Genomic DNA, 24,483 nt, shown 5'->3' on the forward strand with positions numbered 1-24,483 from the left:
GGAATGCTGTCAACCCTATGTTTAACTTCACTTGGTTGACACCTCATTCTTAGGTATGTCTGCTGCTGGTTCTGGCATGCCCACCCGTACTCTTCATTGAACCAGGTTTGATATCCCTATCTTCATGGTAATGGTAGATTTGGCTATGAGATTACAGTTGTGGATGAATACAATTTGCTGCTGATACTGATGACCCACAGAATACAATGGTTATCCAGTTTTGTGTTCCTCGATTGGATTGCCATTTTTCAGAGTGGTAGTGCCACATGCATGGTCAAGCATATTTTCAATCTTATCCTGCAAAAAATTTATCTTGCAAACCTCTCTAGTGCCAGATTACAGTCTACTGTCAACATGGCTACCAGGCTCATGCTAGGCCAGCAACAATTGAAGCCCTTCTTCATTTCATGAAGCACCTGACTGCAGTAGGTGCTGGAAGTGGATTTGTGAGAGGATTTGTAGACAAGATGAAAACTGATAAAAGATAGTGGGTCGAACAGTAAATGCCCAGGATCTCCAATGAAGTACTGAAAGTATCAGTGCAGGAGATGGCAAGCTGATTTTGTTTTACTGTGGCCAGGAGGTCCTGTGGATAGGCATGTTAATTGGCTGAGAGCAGATATCCAATGTGGCCAACACAATTGTGACCGCTGCCAAGATAGTGGGTATTTGCCATCATGATTGCCTGTGTGATTGCACACCAATTTCATTTTGTGTTGTTGGTTTTAATCAGTGCTAAAACCAAATGACATTACAGTCTGTCGATTTTGTACATTCCTGATATATGCATGGGGCATCTACAATATAGTTCTTCAAAGAATGCTGATAAGTGCAGAGAACACACAGGTCAATGTGAGCAGACCTCCCTAAGTTCCCTAACTAACCCCTAACTCCCACCCTAACTGTCATTTCCTTTTCTTGTGCTGGTTCCGAGGGTGCCAGTTGGAATTGGGTTGGAATTGCAATCATTTAAAGGATCCAAAATCTTACTCTAATTACAAGTATGCACATCCTACGTTGGCTTGTTGTTTTAAGACTCCATGTTTCTCCAACACAAAGATTGCCTACTTTCAGTTTTGCCACATGATCCCCTTTCTTCCCCAGCTATCTGCTGCTAGAACTCTAATCTTAGACTGTTAAACCAAAAGATGAAGGATTAGAAGTAAGCCACTCAACTCATTGAATTTGTTCTGCCATTCAATGATATGATGGTTGACCTGATAACCCTCAGTTCCACTTCCTTGCCTTTTCCCCATAAATCTTGATACTCATATAGATTAAAAATCTCTCTCTCAGCCTTAAATTAACTCCATTAAGTACACCAGAGTCCTCAATCATTCTTCATATGTCAAGCTCTTAATCACTGGGAACATTTTTGTAAAACTTCTCTGGACTCCCTCCAAGGCCAGCACACCTTTCCTTAGGTACAGGGGACAAAACCACTCACAATATCCCAAATGTGATCTGACCAGAGCCTGAAACATCCTCAGCAGTACATCTCTGCTCTTATATTCTAGGTCTCTTGAAATGAATGTGAACATTGTATTTGCCTTCCTAACTTCTGTTTCAACCTGCATGTTAACCTTAAGAGGATCCTGACCTAAGGCTCGGAAGCTCCTTTGTGTTTCAGGTTTTTGAAGTCTTTCCCCATATAGAAAATAGTCTATGCCTCTATTCTTCCTCCCATAGTTTATAATCTTTCCAGCAGTTTATTCCATCTGCCCTTTGTCCATTCTCCTAGCCTGCCTAACTCCTTCTGCAGCCTCCCCACTTCCTCAACGTTACCTGTTTCTCCAACTATCTTTATTTCATCTGCAAACTTAGCAACAATGCCTTCAGTTCCTTTATCCAGACTGTTAACGGATAATGTGGATAGGTGAGGTCCAAAAGCTAACTTCTGTGCAATTCCATTTATCTCCGTGTGCAATCTTGAAAAAACCGCCACTCTCTGCCTTCTGTCAGTCAGCCAGTCCTCTATCCTTGCCTCTAACAGCATTTAGCAGCCTCCTCAACATTTTGGGTAAAAACCCTTCATCAGAACATCAGAAATGAGGCTGGGAGCCCAGGGGGTGGACAGATAAATGGGGGTGGGGGTGTGGCTGGGGGGGGAAGTGGAAGGTAGCTAAGAGTGCGATAGGTGGATGGAAGTGGGGGTAAAGGTGATAAATCAGAGGGGAAGGTGGAGTGAGTAGGTGAGAAGAAAGATGGACAGGTAGGATAGTTCGAGGGGGTGCTGTTGAGTTGGAAGTTTGGATCTGGGATAAGGTGGGAGAGGGGAAAGGAGGAATCTGGTGAAATCCACATTGATGCCATGGGGTTGGAGGGTCCCAAGGCAGAAGATGAGGTGTTCTTGATGGAGATGGAGTGGTCCAGGTGAATTTAAGGTCGGGTGGAATGCGTTGGTGAAGTTGATGAACTGTTTAATCTCCGCCTCCATCAACAGGGACCGACTCAACACTGACATCTTCTACAAACTCACGGACTCCCACAGCTACCTGGACTACACCTCATCCCACACTGCCTCCTCTAAAAATGCTATCCCTTATTTCCAATTCCTCCACCTCCGTCGCATTTGCTCCAAGGAGGACCAGTTCCACCACAGAACACACCAGATGGCCTCCTTCTTTAAAGTCTGCAATTTCCCCTCCTACGTGGTCAATGATACCCTCCAAAGCATCTCATCCATTTCCCGCACCTCCGCCCTCGAAACCCCCCTCACCAACCACAACAATGACAGAACCCGCCCCCCCCCCCCGGTCCTCGCCTTCCACCCCAACCTCCATATATATTGCATCCTCCTCCAGCATTCTGCCACCTACAAATGGACTCCACTACCAGAGATGTATTTCCCTCGCCATCCCTGTAAAGACTGTTCCCTCTACAACTCCTTCATCAGGTCCATGTCCCACCCTCCCCTCCAGGCACCTTCCCCTGCCACTGCAGGAGTTGCAAAACCTGTGTCCATACCTCCCCCTCACCTCCATCCAAGGCCCCAGAGAAGCCTTCCATATCCATCAAAGTTTCACCTGCACTTCCACTCATCATTTACTGCATCCATTGTTCCCAATGTGGTCTGTACATTGGGGAGACAGGACACCAACACGCAGAGTGCTTCAGAGAACATCTCCAGGGCACCAACACCAACCAACCCCACTACCTCGTGGCCAAACACTTCAACTCCCCCTCTGACTCTGCCGAGGACATGCAGGTCCTGGGTCTCCTCCATCACCACTCCCTTACCACCCAACGCCTGGAGGAAGAACGGTTTCATCTTCTACCTCAGGATCTTTCAGCGTGGACTTCACCAGTTTCCTCATTTCCCCTCCTCCCACCTTATCCCAGGTCCAACCTTCCAACTTGGCACCGCCCCCTTGAACTGTCCTACCTGTTATTCTTCCTTCCCACCTATCCACTCCACGCTTCCCTCTGACCCATCACCATCACCCCCACCTCCATCCACCTATTGCACTCTCAGCGATCTTACCCCCAGCTCCACCCTCCTCCCATTTATCTCTCCACCCCCTTGGGTCCCAGACTGATGAAGTGCTTTTGCCTGAAATGTCGATTCTCCTGCTCCTTGGATGCTGCCTGACCTGCTGTGCTTTTCCAGCACCACACTCTCAACTCTAATTGCCAGCATCTGCAGTCCTCACTTTTGCCGAGTCTAAAATCATATAAACAACCGAGGTCAGGCTAACTGGTTCATAATTTTCTGTCTTCCACCTCCCGCACTTCTTACACAGGGATAACATTATCCATTTTCCACTCCTCCTGACTCCAGTGATGCTTGAAAGATCACCACCAATGCCACTACAGTCTCCGCAGCTATCACCTTCAGAATTTGGGAGTGTAGTCCATCTGGTCTGGGTGATTTATCCACCTTCAGACCTTTTAGCTTCTACAGCATGTTTTCCTTACTTAGAGCCATGACACTCATCTCTGTCCCCTGATTTTCTTGAAGTCCTGATATGCTAATGGTGTCCTCCATCCTGAGAACTGATGCGTGGTAGCTATTCAGTTCCTCTGCCAATTTTTTGTTCCCTAACACAAATTCTTCAACCTCATATTCAGCAGTTAAATGTCCACTCTTGCCTCTCTCTTCCAGTTGTCACAAAGCTAGTATTTTTTTCTAAAAGCTGTTCCTTGGCTCAAGGAGACTCTGTCCTTGATTATTTTCAGAAGGCCAATACACTGGGCAGGACTCCGATAGACTCGTTTGGCACAGAGATGAAAACGATTTTCAGAGGCCTTTTGTTTATGCGTAAGCAGATGAGACTTCAGGCCAAAGTGGTCATGCTTTAGAAGTGACCTGAATAAAGAGAGGGGAGTGGTCAGCTCTCTAGTTAGCTGAGCTGAGCTGAGCTAAGCTGTTTTAGTTTAGTCTTGAACTGAAACGTTCAACAGGGAGCTGTGTGGAAACTCTCTCTTTTCTGCCCTTCAACTTCAACCTGTAGGCATGTGTTCCATTATAGTGGTTTTTAAAGGGGACTTTGCATATTGGGACTGTTGTGTATATTTGGAACAGCATAATTAAGTCTAGTTGGATAGGCTGAGTTCTATAAGGTTCTTTATTTTGTTTTTTGTGTTTCATTGTGTAATTTTCTGAATAAAGTTTTTAGTCTATTTAAAATCTTATAGTTAACCTAGCTATCTTACTCTGGGTAAATTTCACTGTACACTTACCAAAACAAATTGCGAAGTTAGGTCTAGGGCAACCTGCTTAAGAATATTTTGAGTGGTCTGGCCTAGTCCATAACAGATTGGGGGCTCTTTGCGGGACTTTAAACAATGAGTGGTAGGTGCTAGAGTCTTAATTTCAGGTGTTGGTTTGATTCAGAAGACAAAGCTTGGGATAGTAATGGCTCTTTCAGTCACCACAAGTTTTCTGGATGTGAATGCAGTGACTTTGGAGGTTTTGCAAAAAGCGAATAAGACCAAGTTGCAAGAATTAGCAGAGAAGCTAGAATTGGAACTGCCTGGGTCTATGAGGAAAAGAGAGATAGTTAGAGTGTAGGTCAGCATTTAAACTTGCTGAAGAAACCATCAGAATCTATAGAGATGGCAAGAATTCAATTGCAATTAAAGCAGCTTGAGTTAGAAGCGAGATATAAGGAAATGGCAGCAGAAATGAAACAGCTTGAGCTACGATTAAAAGCAAAAGAGAGGGAAAAAGAGAGAGCAGGAGAACAGAGAGAAAAAGAGAGAGCAGCAGAAGAAAGGGAAAGAGAGAACAGAGAAAGAAAAAGAGAGAGCTTTTGAACCTCAAAAACTGACACTTAAAAAGGAAAGTCAGCTTCAAAGGCTGGAGATAAAGCTCAGGGTAGGCTTAGTGAGGAAGAGAGCGAGGATGAGCAAGCCCTGGTAGTCAGAAACTGTTTAAAGTATGAGAAACTGTTTAAGTATGTTCAAGCATTGCCTAGATTTGATGAGAAGAATGTGGAAGCCTTTTCCATCTCATTTGAAAAGGTGGCTAAACAAATGCAGTGGCCAGTGGCAATGTTGATCCAAACAAAACTTGTAGGTAGTGCGAGTGAGGTATTCGCATCCCTATCACAGGAGGTATCTGAGGAGTATGAGGAAGTGAAAAAAGCCATTTTAAATGCATATGAGGTTTAACCAAAACCTATAGACAACATATCAGGAATCTAAAGAGGGACCCTGGTCAAACTTATATTGAATTTGAATGGATCAAACAGAGTAATTTTGATAGATGGATAAGAACTTTCAAAATCGAGCAAACCTATGATGCCCTTAGAGAGGTAATTATTTTGGAGGAATTCAAACATTCACTGCCTGAAGTAGTGCAAACTCAAGTGAAAGAGCAGAGAGCTAAAACTGTAAGGTTAGCAGCTGAAGTGGCTGATGATTACGAGCTGGTCCATAAAACATGGTTTGGCTTCCAGAATCAATTTCTGTCCATGAAGGATAGAAATTGGGGCAAAGAGAAATCCTCATGTGGAAAGGGAAAGGTAGATCTCAGTGAAGATCTCTCTAGCACTGCCAGTATCAAACACTGAAGACCATGCTGAGGGCTTATGGTCAGGATTATCCAATGATTGGGCTAAGGGAGTTCCACTTGTACTTTTTGCGATCAGAGGTGCACCAAATGAATCAACCAAATTCAGTCCACTTGAATTAACGTTTAGGCATGAAATAAGGGGACCGTTAAAATTGATTAAGGAGAAATTGATAAGTCAAAATTCAGAGACCACCTATTTGGACTATGTGTCAAATTTTAGAGAACGATTAAATAGAACTGGAGAGTTGACCAGACAGTGTTTAAAAGTATCACAGCATACAATGGAACAAGAAGCAGATAAGAAATCACATATTCACAGTTTTGCAACTGGGGATAAGGTATTGGTGTTACTTCCAGTAACAGGTGAGCCTTCAAAAGCAAGGTTTAGGGGACCTTATCAAATTGAGAAGAAATTGAGTGAGATGAACTAGTTGATAAGGACTCCAGACAAGAAGAAATCTCATAGAGTATGTCATGTGTCTATGCTTAAAAGGTATTTTGATAGGGAAGGAAAGCAAGAGGAGAAGGTTTAATGGTTACAGCACAGAAGGAAGAACCAAGTTCAGAGGATTCTGAATTGGATATTCCTCAAATCAAACTGGACAACGAGGAAGTTGCCAAAAATTGTGATAAATTATTGAGTTACCTTCCACAAGAAAATCAAAATGACCTGAAGGAGTTATTGCTATCACATGGGGAGATATGCAGAAATAAACTGGGAAGTACTACCTAATTATGCATGATGTAGATATAAGAGATGCTGTTCCAATTACGTCCTTATAGGCGTAACTCTCTAAAGTTGTCACAGGTTCAGAAGGAGATAAAAGCGCATGCTCCAAGATGGCAAAGTCGAAATAAGTCACATTGACTGGAGCTCACCTATAGTCATGGTGCCAAAGCCAGATGGCATCCAATGGTTATGTGTAGACTATCGCAAAGTCAATGCCGTTACAAAGACTGATGCATATCCAATTCCATAGTTGGAGGACTGCATCGAAAAAGTAGGACAAGCAACTTACATTTCTAAGTTGGACTTGCTCAGAGGCTACTGGCAAGTACCGCTGTTGGAGAGAGCAAAGGCAATTTCTCTTTTCATAATTCCAAATGGACTCTATCAGTTCAAAATCATGCCATTTGGCATGAAAACCACTCCAGCCATGTTTCAGAGACCGAATGAAAGTCATTGCAGGGTTACCTAACTGTGTGGTATACATTGATGACCTGGTGATTTTAGTCACTCATGGAAGGAACATTTACAGCATTTACCAGACTTGTTCGATCAACATCGGAAGGCAGGCATGGTGGTAAACCTATCTAAAAGTGAATTTGCTAAAGCCCAAGTCACCCTCGTGGGCTATGGAGAAATGGTCTCACAAAATGCCAAAATGAAAGTAATTGGGGAATTTCCCACACCATCGACAAAAACATCAGTACTACGGTTCCTGGGATTGAGTGGATTTCATCGAAAATTTGTGCCAAACTTTATCAGTGTGGCTGCTCCACTCATCGAATTGTTAAAAAAGGGCAAGAAGTTTCAGTGGACACAGGACTGTCAAAAAGCATTTGACAGCCTAAAAATTGTGTTAACCACTGCTCCAGTATTAGCCACACCAGATTACATGAAGCATTTCAAGGTGTCTATTGATGCCAGTGATGTGGGTGTTGGTACGATGCTCCTGAAGGAAGATGACGAGGGAATAGAAAGACCCATTGGGTATTTTTCCGGGAAGTTGAATGTTCATCAACAGTGCAACAGTGCAGAAAGAGCCTTTAAGCTTGGTGTTGGCATTACAACATTTCAGCGTTTATATTACCAGCAATGCATCTGAGACAACTGTACATACTGTTCACAATCCAATGACATTTGTGGGAAAATTTAAGGACAAAAATGCCAGACTGTTTAGATGGAGCTTGCTGTTGCAGCCATTCAATTTGACAATTGTGCATGTGGCAGGTCGTGAAAACGTGATTGCCGATGCGTTATCGAGACTTGAATGAGATATGGATGTGTTCGGTGGTGGGTATCCCGTGACCTGAATTTGCATGTGGTTTCTAGTTATAACGTATACGTGTGTTAAACTACTAACCAGGATTTTAAAGGGTTAAAAATGAAGCCATCTTTTGGTATTGATGGGTTTTTTTTCGGGGGGGGGGGAAGGGAGGTGTCACGAAGCTAGTCCTTTTTTATAAAAAAGCTGTTCCTTGGTTCAAGGAGACTCTGTCCTTGATTTCTTTCAGAGGGGCAATAAACCGGGCCGGACTCCAATCAGTCTGGTTTGGTATAGAGATGAAAAGAATTTTGAGAGGCCTTTGTTTTTTACGTGTAGACAGATGAGACTTCAGGCCAAAGTGGTCATGCTTTAGAAGTGACCTGTATAAAAAAGGGGCGTGGTCAGCTCTCTAAGCTAGCTGAGCTGAGCAGTTTTAGTTCAGTCTTGAACTGGGATGTTCAACAGGGAGCTGTGTGGAAACTCTCTCTTTTCTGCCCTTCAACTTCAACTTGTAAGCATGTGATCCATTTATACTGGTTTCTAAAGGGAGTTTGCTTATTGGGACTATTGTGTATATTTGGAACAGTATAATTAAGTCTAGTTGAATAGCCTGCGTTCTGTAGGGGTTCTTTTATTCTGTTCTTTGTGTTTCATTGTGTAATTTTGTGAATAAAGTTTTTGTCTGTCTTAAAATCTAGTAGTCAAACTAGCTATCTTACTCTGGGAAAATTTCACTGGACATTTACCAAAACAGATTGCCAAGTTAGGTCTCGGGCTGCCTGCTGAAGAATATTTTGAGTGGTCTGGCCTAATCCATAACATAGTTTACATATCTAAAAATCTCTTGCAATCTTCTTTTATATTACTAGCTAGCATACTCTCATATTTCATCTGTTCCTCCGTTATTGATTTTTTCATTGCCTTCTGCTAGTTTTTAAAACCTTTCCCAATCTTCTGGCTTCCCACTAATCTTCACCATAAACCACGCTTTTTCTTTTGATTTTATGCTTCCCTTGCCAGCCATGGTAACCTCATCCTACTCTTAGTATGTTTCTTCTTCCCTGCAATGAATTTCTGTGCCTTCTGAATTACCTCAGAAACTCCTGCCATTATTGCTCCACCATTTTCCCTGTAATGACATAGGATCATAGGAACAGGTGTAGGCTATACTACCCCTTTAACTTGTTCCAACATTCAATGAGGTCATGGTTGATCTGTGGCCTAACTCCATATATCTGCCTTTTGTCAATATCCCTTATTACCTTTGCTTAACAAAACTTGATGTATCTCAGATTTAAAATCAATAACTGATCCAGCACTCACTGTTATTTGTGGAACAAATTTCCAAATGTTTTGGCTGAGGATCAACTTTGGTTCAATGAAGAGTGCATGAGGGAATACCTGGAGCCCCACAGGACATAGCTAAAAGATGAATTGTCAACCTTCAGCTCATAGAAAGTGGTCTTCTTGACTTGTTCCATCAGGCAATGACAGCTGCATTCGAGGAGGTCACATATTTGAGCATCATTTCTATTAAATCAGTACCGGTGATGACAATGTTTTAAATGAATGGTTTGGGCACAGGAGCCTAGTACAGCTGAGCATTAGATGTGTGAAAACTTTCCAGACTGGTTGTGAGCTACACTTGATTGGACAATCTTAAGGCTATGTCTTTGATCATCTTCATCCTGGGCTTTTGGGCTTTGAGACATTTTGATTCTAACTGAACGCTCATTATTAACTGAACAAGTCAATCATCTGATCAGCATGCATGGATCTCTTGCAAAGATCAAATAACAATTTTGGACCCAAGCAATTAAGACCCCAATGCTTTGGTCTAAGATGTCTCCATGTAGCTTTGAGTTTATCCTTCTGGTGATGGAGGATGTTTTGTATAATCAGACCACTTTGCTTAATCATCACTCTAATTTACCATCAGCAGGAGGACTCTATTTGCATTGGCTTTTCCCACAGACTATGGTCCAGACATAATCAACCTTGGAATTAAAGTTCACCAGATGGATGATTCTTTGCTTCCTTTTGGATGGCAGGGAGGTTTTCAGCACAGTCAGAGTAGAAATTGTTCTTTGCACCTTCACTGGAATTAAGATTGAGGCATAAACTCTGATGATTCTAACACATTGTTTATGGCAGAGCTGTATGTCAAGTGTTATGGGTCTTTCACTTATACAACTGGGGACAAAGCAGGACAGCACAACAGGGCAGAAATCTCTACAGCAACTGGTTTCTGCAATTTTTTTCTTTTTCCTACATATATTCCTCAATATTGCAAAGAGAAACATCATTGTTATATTTGCATACAATGTATAGTTCTGTGTTTAGGGGACAGAAACCAGAGTCTATCCCTGGATGTATATAGGGAATACAGGAGTTTACTGAAGAAGGAAATCAGGAGGGTGAAAGGGAGGCACGAGATAGCCTTGAATCCAAAGAGGTTCTTTAAGTATATTGAAGGAGAGTCATAGCTATTATAATTTCTGCATATAGCTGAGGGTTTGTGATATTGATCAGAAGCACAAAATACCAAATTAAATACATTAATCTAAAAAGCAAGTTTCAAATGTCAAGTTTTAAGTTGCTGCACTTACTTGGCCTCAGGATCGTACTCAGCCCAGATTCTCTTAAATTCATCCAGATGATGTGGACCAAGAATAGACCAATCACGGGTTAAATAATCAAAATTATCCATGATTACAGCTACAAAGAGGTTGATAATCTGACAGGAAGAGAAATTTAGTTAGCAAATGTGGAGCAAATTCAAGCTTCAAAAGAAAACATAGTATGATATTCTGCCTTTACAATGTAGTTGGTAATGAAATATTACTGGGCAATGACTACTTTAAATATAAGGGAACATAAGGATCCATTTAAACCACGTGCAGAAGATCTACATTTGATTCATATAGCAATTTAACATTCATGCATATTCATATATTTGCAAAGTAAACATCCTATCCCTACAAGGCAAAAGTGAGGACTGCAGATGCTGGAGATTAGAGTCGAGTGTGGTGCTGGTAAAACACAGCATGTCAGGCAGCATTCTGATAAAGGGCTTATGCCCATAGCATTGATTTTCCTGCTCCTCGGAGGCTGCCTGACCTGCTGTGCTTTACCAGCACCACACTCTCGATACTATCACTACACACTGACTTAAATGTCACTCTGAATCCCAATAATGTAAACTTTTCATATTCACCAAAGCACCTAGCATCCACAGGTTTTTCTGCTCTGGGCTCAGTTGGGGCAAAGGCAAAAGACAATTTGGAGTCCCCAGCAGGCACCTTAATGCCTCATTAAATGCCCTTCAGCCTCCAAACTCATCCTTAAGATCCTACATGGCAAGGTGGCTTTGCTTGGGGGAGACTAATTGTAGTCCCAACTGGAGACACAGTTCCCATGTGATTACTTGGTAACTCTTGGAGATGACCATTCTCCAAGATGTTTACCCTGAGCCATTAATGGTCATAGCCTTAAATTGCTGCAAGGCAATCCAGTCAATGTCATCCCCGACTTTACAGAACCACTGCTTTTGTGTAAAGGTCTGGGGAAAACATAGATATGTGTGAAAATCAAAATGTTGTGATAACACATTTGTAGCTCTAAATTTCTGAAATGTGATAAGCAACAGAGGGGTGGGATAGAAAGACCTGTAGAGAGAATATAGTCTTCAGATCAATGTTGTTTTAGTTTTAAAAATTTCAGATGTATTCTGAAGCAAATTAATTATCTCATTTTTTGCTAATTATTACTTGTGTTATAAAGTTGAAGGTGTGTACTGTACCTTTAAGAGAGTGTGAATGCTGTTCTGAACTGAGAGATAACAAGCATCTGAGTATATGACTAGATGGCAGTTGCAGAGTGTACTGGAAAATTGAATATATGTAACATTTGGCTGTGAAATGGATACCTGAGTTGGTTACTGTTTTGACAACAACTCAAATTTAATCAGTTTAAATTATACTCCAGGATACTAAAACCTAATTGAGCTTGAATTTATTGTTTTGCCAACATGGAACCAATGAGATGAACCGATATTGGGGAAATAAAAATGCAGGCATTTTGAAAATTGGAGACAGAGCAACTGCCATTGAGAGAGACCCAAGAGATTAGAAAACACTCTATATCAAATGTTCCTTTTCATATGAAATATATTCGCAATAAAAAGAAAGACGACAATTCAGGGAGATCTTCAGCAGGATAAAGAAAGACACCGAAGACAACTGCAGCTGGGCGGTTTTGAAATTGAGTTGATGTAATTTTTGTAAGTGTCTTATTGGAACAGCATTTTGTTAGACAGTTAGATGCAGATGATAAGCAATTCAGAGAAAGGGGGGCTTAGAGTTGTGAATAGTTCTTGTTTAATATTCACTTTTAGAGTTAAAGAATAAATTGATATTATTTTATTTAAATAGTGAAATTTGGGAGTTGTCTGTTACTCATATTTAACAGATTATGAAGCGAGGTGAGCTTTTCTGGGTGTTGGTTTAATTAACAGAAGGGTTCACCGCCATGTCATAATACTTGCATCTGAGATGAGGCACAAGTGAGCTCAGAGAAACTGACAGAAAAAATTAGATAGGCATCAGAATTAGAGAGAAGAAAGATAAACATTGGGGTCAGAGAGTGCAAGAAAGACAGAAGTAGAGAGAGGCAGAGAAAGAAATAAGAGCTATAATATGTTTTCTTCCTTTATTGAAAATTATAAACTCACTTTAAAAATTGACTAAGTCTTTGTATAACTTGTATAACTTTTAGTGATTACAGGAGACCTGTGCTATGACCAAGAGACAGAGAGAGAGAGAGAGAGATGAATTACAAACATCTATGAGACAGGGATGAAGAGACAGACAGATTCATTTGTTATCTTTTGAAGTTTGATAGCCACAATATTTGCACAATCTCCATCCCAAGTGCAGGTTGCTGCTATTAGTGACTCAATTCCTGACGTATATCACTCACCAGTGACTTTCCAAAAGAGAAGAAAAGAAAGTACCAGAAGGTGATAGAGATAAAATCAAATTAGTTAAGAGAGAGGAACAATGTAATCAAAGGAGAGGAGCAGAAGAGGTGAAACAGAGAGAAATATCAAAGTGATTGCAACATGGACTACACATTTTTTGTGCCTTAAAATTTTACCATCCTGTTTTAGGTGGGAATAAGGTGGTAATGAGATGAACATTTTAAAACATTACTTGCTCCGAAGATGTGGATATTACTGCTTAGCCAGTATTTAATACCCATCCCTAACCATCCTTAAGAAGGTGGGTTTGACCTGCCTTCTTGAACAGCTGCAATCCATGAGTGATAAGCTTCTCCACAAAGCTGAAGGAAGAGGGGCTTTTTGCAATTATTTTGATTGGTAACAGAGTATACAACACAGAAGTAGACTCTTTGGCCCAACTTGTTCATGCCGACCAGACTGCCTAAACTGAACTCATCCCATTTGACTGCATTTGGCCCATATCCCCCCCTCACCTTTTTATTCATTTACCTGTCCAAATGCCTTTTAAATGTTGTAACTGTACTTACCTTTACCACTTTCTCTGAAGCTTGTTGTATATATGTACCACCCTCTGTATGAAAAAGTTGCCCCTTTTAAATCTTACACCTCGCATCTGTCATTCCTCAGCCCACTAGCCCAGTTGATCAAGATCCCGTTGTGTTCTCAGATAACCTTCTTCACCATCCACCAATTTTGGTGTCATCTGCAAACTTAGCAACAATACCTCTTGTATTCTTATTCAAATTGTTTATAGAAATGATCAACAGTGGACCAAGCACCAATTATTGCAGGCCTCCAGTCTGAAAAACAACCCTCTACTACCACTTTCTGTCTCCGACTGTCAAGCCAATTTTGTATTCAATTCGCAAGCTCTCCCTGGACCCCATTTGATCTAATCTTACTAACCAACCTACATGTGGAATGTGTTGAAAGCCTTGCTAAAGTCCATGTAGACAATGTCTACCACTCTGCTTTCATCTACCTTCTTGATCACCTCTTCAAAAAGATTGTGAGTCATGACTTCCTACACACAAAGCCATACTGACTAACCCTAATCATCTCCGAACTCATCTCCGCATACCTCGACATGGTTCTGTCCCCCTTAGTCCAAGAACTCTCCACCTACGTTCGGGACACCACCCACGCCCTCCACCTCCTCCATGATTTTCGCTTCCCCGGTCCCCATGCCTCATCTTCACCATGGACATCAAGTCCCTGTACACCTCCATTCCCCATCATGAAGGACTCAAAGCCCTCTGCTTCTTCCTTTTCTGCCGTACCAACCAGTACCCTTCCACTGACACCCTCCTTCGACTGACTGAACGGGTCCTCACCCTGAACAACTTCTCTTTCCAATCCTCCCACTTCCTCCAAACCAAAGGAGTTGCCATGGGCACCCGCTTGGGCCCCAGCTATGCCTGCCTCTTTGTAGGATATGTGGAACAGTCCATCTTCCGCAACTACACTGGCACCTCCCCCCACCTTTTCCTCCGCTACATCGATGACTGTATCGGCGCTGCCTCATGCTCCCACGAGGAGGTTGAACAGTTCATCCACTTTACCAACATCTTCCACCCCGACCTCAAATTCACCTGGATCGTCTCAGACTCCTCCCTCCCCTTCCTGAATCTTTCCATTTCTATCTCAGGCGACTGAATCAACACGGTCATCTACTATAAACCGACTTGACTCCCACAGCTACCTAGACTACACCTCCTCCCACCCTGCACCCTGTAAAAACGCCATCCCATATTCCCAATTCCTTCGTCTCCGCCGCATCTGCTCCCAGGAGGACCAGTTCCAATACCGTACAGCCCAGATGGCCTCTTTCTTCAAGGACCGCATCATCTCCGAACCCCGCCCCTCCAAATGCCACCAGGACAGAACCCCACTAGTTCTCACCTACCACCCCACCAACCTCCATATACAGCGTATCATCTGCCGTTCTGCCACCTCCAAACGGACCCCACCACAAGGGATATATTTCCCTCCCCTCCCCTATCAGCGTTCCGAAAAGACCACTCCCTCCGTGACTCCCTCGTCAGGTCCACACCCCCCACCAAACCAACCTCCACTCCCGGCACCTTCCCCTGCAACCGCAAGAAATGTAAAACTTGCGCCCACACCTCCTCCCTTACTTCTCTCCAAGGCCCCAAGGGATCCTTCCATATCCGCCACAAATTCACCTGCACTTCTACACACATCATCTATTGCATCCGCTGCACCCGATGTGGCCTCCTCTATATATACCCAACCACCCCGTGGCTCAACACTTTAACTCCCCCTCCCACTCCATCAAGGACATGCAGGTCCTTGGACTCCTCCATCGCCAGACCATAACAACACGACAGTTGGAGGAAGAGCGCCTCAACTTCCGCCTAGGAACCCTCCAACCACAAGGGATGAACTCAGATTTCTCCAGTTTCCTCATTTCCCCTCCCCCCACCTTGTCTCAGTCAAATCCCTCGAACTCAGCACCGCCTTCCTAACCTGCAATCTTCTTCCTGACCTCTCTGCCCCCACCCCACTCCGTCCTATCACCCTCACCTTGACCTCCTTCCACCTATCGCATCTCCATCGCCCCTCCCCCAAGTCACTCCTCCCTACCTTTTATCTTAGCCTGCTGGACACACTTTCCTCATTCCTGAAGAAGGGCTTATCCCAGAAAAGTTGATTCTCCTGTTCCTTGGATGCTGCCTGACCTGCTGCGCTTTTCCAGCAACACATTTTAACCCTAATCATACCTTGCCTTTCTGACTGTATGTAAATCCTGTCTCTCAGAATCCCATTCAACAACCTGCCTATCACTGATATCAGGCTCACCAGTCTGTGGCACCCTGGCATTTTCTTGCCACCTTTCTTAAATAATGGTATAGCTTTAGCAACCCTCCAGTCTTCCAGCATTGCACCTGTGACTATGAATGTTAGGAATATCTCTGCTTGGGGAAATTTCTTTCCTAGCTTCTCACAATATTCTGGGATCAGGTCCTGAGGATTTGTCTACCTGTCTATGCTTTAAGACCTCCAGCACCCCCTCTTCTGTAATCCAAACTCTTTTCATGACACCACTATTTATCCCCAAGTTCCTGAGCTTCCATCTCTTTCTTCACAGTAAATAGTATTGAAAAATATTCATTCCTGTGATTCCTCATTGATCGTTAAGGGCCCCTATTCTCTCCCCAATTACTCTTTTGCCCTGAATATACTTGTAGAATTTTTTTGGATTCTTATTAACCTTACCTACCAGAGCTATCCCATGTCCCCTTTGTGCCCTCTTGATTTCCCTCTTAAATATACTCCTATACGCCTCAAAGGATTCACATGATCCCAGTTGACATATGTCCCCTTCTTTTTGTCTCAAGTCATCCAGTGTTCCCTACTCCTGCCAGCCTTGCCCTTTACACTAGCAGGAACATGCTATCCCTGAAATCTTGTAATTTTATTTTTGAGAACCTCTCATTTGTCAAACATCCCTTTGTCTGCAAACAACCTTCCCAATCAATTTTTGAAAGTTCCTGTCTGATACCATCAAAACTAGCCTTCTCCCAATTTAGCACTTTAATTTTGGACTAGGGCTATCCTTTTCCATTACTATTTTAAAACTAATAGAATTATGGTAGCTGGTTCCAAAGTGCTCCCCTACTAACATCTCAGTCACTTGCCCTGCCTTATTTCCCAAGATGTGGAGGTGCTGGCATTGGACTGGGGTGAACAAAATCAGAAGTCATTCGACACCAGGTTATGAGGTTGATTTCACCTGACAAAGGAGCAGCACTCCGAAAGCTTGTGATTTCAAATTAACCTGTTGGTCTGTAACCTGCTGTTGTGTGACTTCTGACTTATTTCCCAAGAGAAGGTCGAGTCTTACCTCTTCTCTAGTAGGGCCATCCACATATTAATTGAGAACAAACTTAATAAATACCTTTCCATCCAAGCCCTTAACTTCATGGAAATCCCAGTCTATGTTTAGAAAGTTAAAATCCTCTACTATTACACTGTATTGTTCTTACAGCTACTTGCAATCTCCCTACGTATTTGCTCCTCATTTTCCCATTGACTACTGGAGGGCCTAAAGTAAAATCTCATCAAAGTGATCATCCAATTCTTATTTCTCAGTTCTACCCGTTGGTTTCACTGGATGATCCCTTAGGAATATCCTCTCTAAGTACTGGTTTGATGTTTAATCAAAAAACGCGACTCCCTCTCCTTTCTTCCTCTTTTCTATCCTTCCCATTGCATCCAAACCATGGACACTGAGCTGCCAGTCCTGTCCCTCCTTCAGCCATGTTTGCGTAATAGTTATGATGACCCAGTCCCATGCTCCCATCCATGCAGAGTTCATCTGCCTTACCTGTCAAGCCTCTTGCATTGAAATAACTGCATTTTAATTCATCGGATTTCCCGCATCCTCTGCTGTGCTCTTGCCTGCCTATTTAACTCAGTCTCTTCCTCCCCCATTCTCTCTCTCTCTTCCCCCCTCCCCCCCCCAAAACACCACCACCACCACCACCAAAGCTAGACTAGTTTAGGCTCACTGAAGTTCAAGGGTCACTGAACAGGAATTCAAAGAAGACAAACTGAGTAACAGAAGTCAGTATTATGGGAAGGAGACATGTTAGGAATGTTGATATTTTAACTGTCCATATTAGGAATGTTGATTTTTAACTGTCCAGCAGAGAAAGCAGCTGAGCTACATGTGTTCTGTAAAGTGAGTTAAGTCCAAAGAACAGACGGACATGTCTGTGCTGTCAAACATCTCTCTACTGTTAGAACAAGTACCAAGGTCTAAGTCAGTTGTTATCCATGTTTACCACATGTTAAATCTGGGTGCTACAAATAAGTTCTACATGTAGTGTGGATTGTAGTACTGTTGTAACTTGTATGGTATGTTATTGTTATTTGCACAAAACCATGAAAATTTGTGGCTTTATTCTCTTATTGAGTATTAAAAATGTATTCACAGGATGCGGGCATTGCTGGCTTGAAAGCTTGCTATTGCCCATCCCTGATTGCCAGAGGGTAATTAAAAGTCAAGCTATGTGTCTGGAGTCACGTGTAGGACAGTCTAGGTAAATATGGCAGTTTTCCTCCCTAAAGGCATTAGTGAACCAGATGAGTTTTCCCAACAGTCGATAATGGATTAATGGTCATCATTAGATGTTTAATTCCAGATATTGATTGAATTCAAATTCCACCATCAGCTGAAGTGGGATTCAAAACTGGGTCCCCTGAACATTACCTGGGTCTCTGGATTAACAGTCCAGCGATAATACACTCAGGCATTGCATGTATTCTCTACTCCCTGGGAACTAACATTTTGTCTACATCAAAAGTTATTGGTCTCCGGCCAGGTCATAACTTAAACTGTCGATCAGGTCTGAGATTACAACATGATTTGGCGATCTAGAATAACACACCTTATCATATAATTGCCTATTCTTTTAGCCAGTTTTTTTTGTATGTTTCCAATCCTTTATTTATGTAACAGTAAGTTGAGGAGTGGGGTACAAGGAAATGTTAATTAATGCACACTTGAGAATTGGAGGGATGCAAGGTATCTATTTGGAAACTGTACTGAAAGACATTATGTATTTAAGGCTTCAAGCTTACTAACATTGTGCCAATGTGCTGCTCACTGAAACAGGTCTCTGGAGAGATTCACAATCATTTGGTCTGCAAAGATTGCATGTGACTTACATTTAGGTAATTAGTTAATGGGACGGGGTTGAGGGTGGAGGACTTCAAATATTTAAAGTAAACTTCTGCCTCCACTCATTCCATAAAGACAAGTTCTAAACTTATCTGTCTGATCTCTCATGTGGATGCTTTTGTTCAGTGGGCAACTAAATTTGCATTGGTGTCTTAATGACTCCATAGGATATTGATTTAAATTAATTCCTAAGGAACCTGCTCGAAAAGTGCCTCAATCACTCAAGAAAGCAGTGGAATAAAATAGCTGCCAGATGGGAAAAAGTGCAGACTGGAATTTTAATTGACAGCTGTATAAAAGTATGCTATTAAAAGTGTAATTTGCTTCTAAAACTTGCTGTTTAGAATTGTAGAAAAGGAGCCTGGACTACGTTTACGTGCCTGTTTACCTAAATGCCCTTTCACATGGTCATTCCTATAAGAATCGAAACTAAGCACTGAAGAGTTCTGTCAGAGTTTGAGAACACTGATTCCACAACACTTCCTGTCAATAATGAGAAACTGATACAGACTATCATTTCTCAAAGTTCATTAGATGAACAACGCATAATAGCACTGGGCTACATTCTGTATTAATGTTGTTACTCAAAAGTTGCAATGGGAGGTTGGAGATTAGAGGTTAATCCACAGAATACAATATGACCTGTAATCTTTCTTGAGCGCTATATATTTCAACTGAATACTTTATTCATTAAATGGAAAATACAAGAATCCTTCTGGATGTGTACTCACCAAGAAGGCACACAGCATGTAGAAACTAACAAAGTAGAAGAAAGCAAAATAAGTTCCACAGTTAAGCTCTGTTTCATGACGTGTTGGCTCTTTTTCACAATGTCTTCCTGGGAGACAAGATAACATGATCTCCTGCCAGGCCTCACCTGTAGCACATCTGGAAATGCAAACCATTAATGTTGACTTGTTTTATTAAAGAACCATATACGATATAGCTCAATCTGTATTTGGAGAAAATAACATTCTTTTGAAATAAAACAGTGGAATACATCCTAAAAGTATTGCGGATAAATTTCATCGGTGCTCATCACAGTTGGAAGTAAACATGCAAAAAGGGACAATTTAGTTGATAAACCTTCATCCCCTCCAAGCTCAACTCTCGCTTTATATATATTTAAAATACATACTTTTTATCAATTGCTTGGTATCACAGAACTGAAAACTAAAAGGAAGCATGAAAATAAATCTTTTTCTCATCATGAGACGGATGCAAAAAATCAAACTTGGAAAAGTAAAACAATTTGTACAAAGTGATTGGTTGGGCCTTTGTTGGAATGGATATGCAGCAGAAACAGATAACTGTCAGACTTAGATCTCTGACCAGGCGAGAGACTCTGATTATTCAGGGTGTGGCAACAGGGATATTCTGATCCAGATTCTGAGGATTTTCTCTTCTATTCTGGGTGTGAAATGGATCAAAGTTTGTTATAAATTGTAGATGTAATAATGTAATATCAGAGCCTACAAATGCACAACAATCCAGAATCAACAAACTCACAAAACACTCAAATGCTCATCAAATATAACATTCATACATTCAACTCACAATTTTAGTACCTCCTCCTATAGATTTACTGGGTAAAAGAACCTCAACTAATTAATGTTGAACCACTTATCTTGTTACAATCTTACAAATGGTCTCTAGGTTGTTCTTACTGGGTGTTTATTTGTATCCATTTTAATCATCCCTAACATCCATACTGCAATTCATTCAGCCCTGTCAACCCTACAAAGTTCTTCTTCATAATATTTTGGGACTAGTGCCATCTGACTCACAGATGAGTCAAGCAACAGCCTGATATTGTCTGAAAATTATAATTCTATGAGTATGACTACGTCCCAGACACCACCATCACCATTCTTGGATATGTCCTGTCCACTGACAGGAAAAGCCCAGAGGAGGTGGCAGCACAGTGTTATAGAGTCAAAGAATTATAAAATTCCTAAAGTGCAGAAGAGGTCTTTCAGCGCATTGAGTCTGCACCAACTCACTAAAGAACATTCCACCTAAACTCCCCACCCCACCCCCATAAACCTACACAGCTAGTCCATCTTGCCTGCACATCCTTGGACACTACAGGGCAATCCCCTAACCTGCACATCTTTGGACCATGGCAGAAACCCACATAGACACAGGAAGAACATGCAAACTCCACAAAGTCACCCAAGGCTGTAATAAAACCCATGTCCCTAACACTGCATAGTGGGAGTGAGTTGTCCCATGAGTCCTCACCATTAACTCTGGACAGAGTGAAGTCTCATGATATCATGGGGAAGGAAGTCTCTTGCTAGTTACCACACACTATCCTCTTTGTGCTGATGAATGTTGAACAGCACTTAGATGGTGCAAAATATCATGAGTGGGGGATTTCAATATCCACCATTACCAACAGTGGCTTAGCAGCGACACTGCTGATTGAGCTGGTTGGGTCCTAAAAGACATAGCTATTAGACTGAGTCTGTGCCAGGTGGTGAGGGAACCACTAAGAGGGAAAAACGTACTTGACCTTGTCCTCACCAATGTGCCTGCTGAGGATGCATGTGTCCATGACAGTATCAGTAACAGTGACCACCACACAGTCATTGTGGACACAAAGCCCCACCTTCACTTTGAAAACACCTCCAGCATGTGTGGCACTATCACTGTACTAAATAGGACAGACTTCAAATAGATTAGCAACTCAAGACTGGGCATCCATGAAGCACTGTGAGCTATCAACAGCAGCAGAATTGCACTCCAGCGCAATTTGTAACCTCGTGGCCCAGTACATCTCCCACTCAACCATTACCATCAAGCCAGGTGATGAACGCTGGTTCAATAGAGAGTGCAGAAGGGGCAGCACCAAGTATACATAAAAATGAAGTGTCAAACAGTTGAAGTTACCAAAGATGACTACTTGCATTCCAAACAGCATACGCAGTAAGTGATCCCACAACCAATGGATCAGATCTAAGCACTGCAGTTGTGTTACATTTGGTCAAGAGTGGGGACAGACAGGTAAGCAACTCACTGAGGAACAGGGTCCACATTGGTCTGATCACCAATGATGGAAGAGCCCCAGCACATCAGTGCAAAAGATAAGGCCGAAGCATTTGCAGAAGTCTTCAAACAGAAGTTCCGAGTGGATGATTCAGCAGTTGCTCCCAAGCTTACAAATACCAGCCGTCAACCAATTTGATTTACTCCACATGATATCAAGAAACTGTTTGGATACTGCAAAAGCGATGAGATCTGACAACATTCCAGCAATAATACTGAAGATTTGTGCCCCAGAATTGGCTGCAGCCTAGCTATTCCAGTACAGTTACAACACTGACATCTACCTGACAATGTGAAAAATTGCCAAGGCAACATTGATTGGACTGGAAAGATTTTGAACTGTGAGGAGCTTAACTAAAAAGCAGAATTTCCAAGGTAATAATCTTATGATTACCTGAGCCATGGGAAACATAAATAAAATCAAGGAGATAAATGTGTGGCTTAGAGTGAAGTGGTATAAATAGGTTTCATGAGGTTTTGACATCCAGCGTACTCTCTAATTTATTTTTCAGCACACAACTCCAAGGACCACGTGAGGCAATGAACCAGACGTCAATGCTGTGATCTGCATTCACAAGACACTTGAAGTTCACCTGACGAAGGAGCAGTGCTTTGAAAGCTTGTGATTTCAAATAAACCTGTTGACCTATAAGCTGGTGTTGTGTGACTTCTAACTTTGTCCACCCCAGTCAAACACCGGCATCTCCACACCTTGATCTGCATTGGCATACCAATCACTTTGTGTGGAATATCAGTGACTACATGCGCAGCTTACAGGGAACTTTGCTGGCACCAGTACTGGGATAGAAGGGAGGTATTCTCGTGGGATAGACTTCACTTGAACCATGCTGAGACCAACTGACCAACCAAGCCTGGAGAGAGGACATCAAACGATCACCTTTGTTTTATATAAATATTTTTATTAAAAACTTTTTTGAATCTTTTACAAAGCAACTATACATTAAAAAACCCAAAATACAAGAAAGTAGAGGTAGTACAACAATGTCATATCACCATACTATTAATAATAAACTACCTACTATTCTACGAGAACAAACATATCTATGTAGCTTAAACTAAACTACAATCAAATTAAATAAAAATTAAATTAAGCTAAATTCAAATTAACTAATTAAATTATATCACATTACTTTATGCTATTTCGCCTACCACACCTCCACTGAAGCTTCCACCCCTGGGAGCACCAGTCATTGTACCCGTATTTATCTCCCTCAAATAAATCTCCCAAACAAGAGATTCCCTTGTTCTCCCAAAGCTTAAAGCTGGAGTCCATTGCCCCAGGTTTAAATCCTTGGGCTCCCGCCAACAGGAGCAAGTGTATCAGCAACTGTGTGGAAGACTGCATACCGAGGAAGTCAATCTGGGTGTTCCCCATCAGGAATTCTTGGATAAATAAGGACATACAGAACCTTCTAAAAAACAGATGGGAGGCCTTCAGATCAGGAGACCCACTCAAATGTAAGGAATCCAAGTATGATGTTCGCAGAACCATTAAGACAGCCAAGGATCAATACCGATCAAAACTACAGACCAGAGAGACACCTGGAGACTATGGCAAGGACTGAATGACATCAGAGACAGTGCAAGATAGCAGATGATGACATATTCCTCCCAGGTCGCTTTGAGCAGAATTTTGACAGAGAGGTAACACCTATTCTGACAAGTGCTGATGAACCTATCCCATCAGTCACTGCATCAAAGGTTAGATAAGTTTTCCTTCGTGTTAATCTAAGGAAAGCGATAGGACCAGACGGAACACCAGACCGTGCGCTCAGAGCATGTTCAGATCAACTAGCAGAGATCTTCTCGGACATCTTCAACCACTCCCTGCAGCAGGCCACTGTCCCTGCCTGTTTCAAGAGGCCAACATCATTTCTGTGCCTCAGAAGGCTCATGCAGCATGTCTCAATTACTACTCCCCAGTGGTCATGAAGTGCTTTGGAAGGCTGGTCATGGCATTCATCAACTTCAGCCTCCCCACTACTCTTGACCCCCTCCAATGTGCCTAATGGACCAAGAGATCCATGTCAGATGCCATATCATTTGCCCTTCACTTCTGCCTAGAATATCTGCCAGGCCCGCTGTCAAGGAAAGGTAGCCAGCATTCTCAAAGATCCATCCCACCCTAACAGTGTTTTTCTACAACCTCTACCATCGGGAGAAGGTACAGAAGCCTGAACACACGCATCAGCTGGTTTTGAAACAGTTTCTACCTTACAGTTGTTAGAATACTGAATGGACTCTCAAACTCTTAACATTCGCCTGTACCTGTGTTTTTGTTTTTGCTGTTTTTACCTATTATTTTTGTTTCTATGCTACTTAACTCTGTGATCTGCCTGTATTGCTCACAAGACAAAGCTTTTCACTGTGCTTTGGTACACATGACAATAAATTCAATTCAATTCAATGGGATAAACTATAAGGTCTTAAGCCAATTGCTCTCATCTTGCCTCCTTATCCTCTCAGCTTTCACAGTATTTAAAATGATTGGGCTCTTACACTGCTCGATCATGGATTTCATCTTATCCATGAGTAATAGATTAACTAGGGGACATCTTGACTGGGAGACTTCAACGTCAAGCCAAATCGACTCTGAATGCCCCTAGTCTCCCACGTATGCTAACAGGGCGCTTATTTGATATCTCTTCAAGTCCAGAAGGTCCACCAC

At 42.1% G+C, this 24,483-nt stretch overlaps 1 protein-coding gene across 1 annotated transcript in view; it reads right to left on the bottom strand.

Moving 5' to 3' along the window:
* cacna1c (calcium channel, voltage-dependent, L type, alpha 1C subunit) overlaps positions 1–24,483 on the bottom strand; it is a 1,009,638-nt gene that overhangs the window by 85,290 nt on the left and 899,865 nt on the right. The window contains exons 35-36 of the mRNA XM_060839877.1: positions 19,475–19,631; positions 10,620–10,747 (exon numbers count right to left, since the gene is read on the bottom strand). Of these exons, the coding sequence (XP_060695860.1) occupies positions 10,620–10,747; positions 19,475–19,631 (285 nt within the window). The remainder of the gene's footprint in view (positions 1–10,619; positions 10,748–19,474; positions 19,632–24,483) is intronic.

This window comes from Hemiscyllium ocellatum, chromosome 19, assembly GCF_020745735.1.
Source record: "Hemiscyllium ocellatum isolate sHemOce1 chromosome 19, sHemOce1.pat.X.cur, whole genome shotgun sequence".
NCBI lineage: Eukaryota > Metazoa > Chordata > Chondrichthyes > Orectolobiformes > Hemiscylliidae > Hemiscyllium > Hemiscyllium ocellatum.